We start from the raw sequence: 1,896 nt of genomic DNA, 5'->3' as shown, positions 1-1,896 counted from the left end.
TAAATTTTGGTTCAGGTGTTGGAGGGAGACTGACATCTTTGTCTCTGGAACACTAAAACATGATCAGCTAAACAATCACATGCATATTGAATGCTCAACTTCCTAAAGATAAGGCTAGATTATATAGTCTCTGAATGTTTCTTTTTGCTGTTAGAGTCTGAGATTTTTCCAAATTAGTGATGATAACAGCTACTATTTGTGCAGCAATAGCTAAAATACAGACATGGGCATTTTACATGTGTCTGTGCAATCCTCACAAAGAAAGTGTACATTCTCCACATTTTAAAATTGATGAAATATGCTTAGAAAAGTACAAATAACAAGGTTTTGAAGATAGTGAGTGGTAAATTCAGAATATTCATTTATTAAGTCATTCTTCTATAAATCCAGCCAATCTTTATTAAGCACCTACTATGTGCTGGCCACTGTCTTTAGCAATGGTGTACAGATTGAACATAATAGGTAAAATGTATAATGTATACCCTTGTAGAACTTGTATTTTAGTAGGCAGAGAATATGACCCAGGACTATGTGGTTCCAAGGTCTTATTTAGTTCTATAATCTAGTACAATGTACTCTGAATGGCTTTACTGTCATGTTACCATTTCATAGTAAAGTTGAACTTTTTCATTTTTAGACACAGTAAAACCATGCATCAAGGAAACCAAACTGTCTTTGAATTCTTCCTCCTGGGACTCTCAGCAGATTCTGAACAGCAGCAACTCATCTCTATGCTGTTACTGTGCATGTATCTGGTCACTATGGTAGGAAACTTACTTATCATCCTGGCCATTATCAATGATGCTCGCCTCCAAAGCCCCATGTATTTCTTCCTTGCCAATTTATCCTTCACTGATATCTGCTTCACAAACACGACAATCCCCAAAATGTTGGTAGACATCCAAAGCCAGAGCTCAACCATCTCCTTTTCAGGATGTCTTTCACAAATGTACTTTTTTATGTTGTTGGTGGACCTAGACAATTTCCTCTTGGCAGCCATGGCATATGACCGGTACATTGCTATCTGTTATCCATTACACTATGCTGCATTACTGAGTCCCAAGCATTGTGCCCTGTTGGTAGTGACCCCATGGGTCATCTCCATTCTTGTCTCAATACTGCATCTCAGTTTGCTGAACCTCTTGACTTTCTGTGATAAGAGAGAAATCCCACACTTCTTCTGTGACCTGGAACCCATTTTAAAGCTTGCTTGCTCAGACACCCAAATCAACCACTTGACAATCTTAGTCATTGGTGGAGCAGTAATCTTTATACCCTTCACCTTTATTATTGTCTCCTATGCCCTTATTGGTTGTACTGTTCTTCGGGTTCCTTCAGCCAAGGGGAAGTGGAAAACATTCTCCACTTGTAGCTCCCATCTCTCAGCTGTGTCCCTCTTCTATGGGTCCATCATTGCAGTCTACTTCCTCCCCTCTTCTCACTACTCAGCAGAAAGGGATAAGGTGGCTGCCATCATGTATACAATTGTAACTCCCATGATGAACCCCTTCATCTATAGTCTAAGAAACAAGGACATGAAAGGAGCACTGAGGAAACTATTCAGCAGAAAAATGTATTTTGGATATTAAAGACACCTTTATCAACTTTTTAGACTTCACTGAGCACGTAGAAGATACAAAGCCTCAGGCTACTGTGGAAGTTTTTACCTTGGAAGTTTTTACCCATCCATTTCTTTCTCCAAATCCAGGTCTAAGACTATAGATCAGACTTACATATCCACAAAAAACATAAAAAAACAAAAATGTTCTTTTGTTCCACAGTCCTTCACCACTTACATGCAAAGTTTTCTCTAAATAAGGTAATGGTATATAGTCAGGACTTAATAGTTTCTCTATAATTTTGGGGTGTTCTTCCTTTTCCTCTCTACTAAACCTT

The 1,896-nt window shown here is 38.4% G+C and overlaps 1 protein-coding gene across 1 annotated transcript; it reads left to right on the top strand.

The window, feature by feature from the left end:
* Nucleotides 1-650: 650 nt before the first annotated feature.
* On the top strand, nt 651-1,589 carry LOC103297230 (olfactory receptor 1361-like). Its single transcript, XM_008153915.1, has one exon. The coding sequence runs from the start codon at nt 651-653 to the stop codon at nt 1,587-1,589; it is 939 nt and encodes a 312-aa protein (XP_008152137.1).
* Nucleotides 1,590-1,896: the final 307 nt, after the last annotated feature.

The sequence above is a fragment of the Eptesicus fuscus genome, chromosome 1 (genome assembly GCF_027574615.1).
Source record: "Eptesicus fuscus isolate TK198812 chromosome 1, DD_ASM_mEF_20220401, whole genome shotgun sequence".
In the NCBI taxonomy this organism is placed as follows: Eukaryota; Metazoa; Chordata; class Mammalia; order Chiroptera; family Vespertilionidae; genus Eptesicus; species Eptesicus fuscus.
Note: the sequence above shows the minus strand (reverse complement) of the source record. Positions and strands in the feature narration are given on the sequence as shown.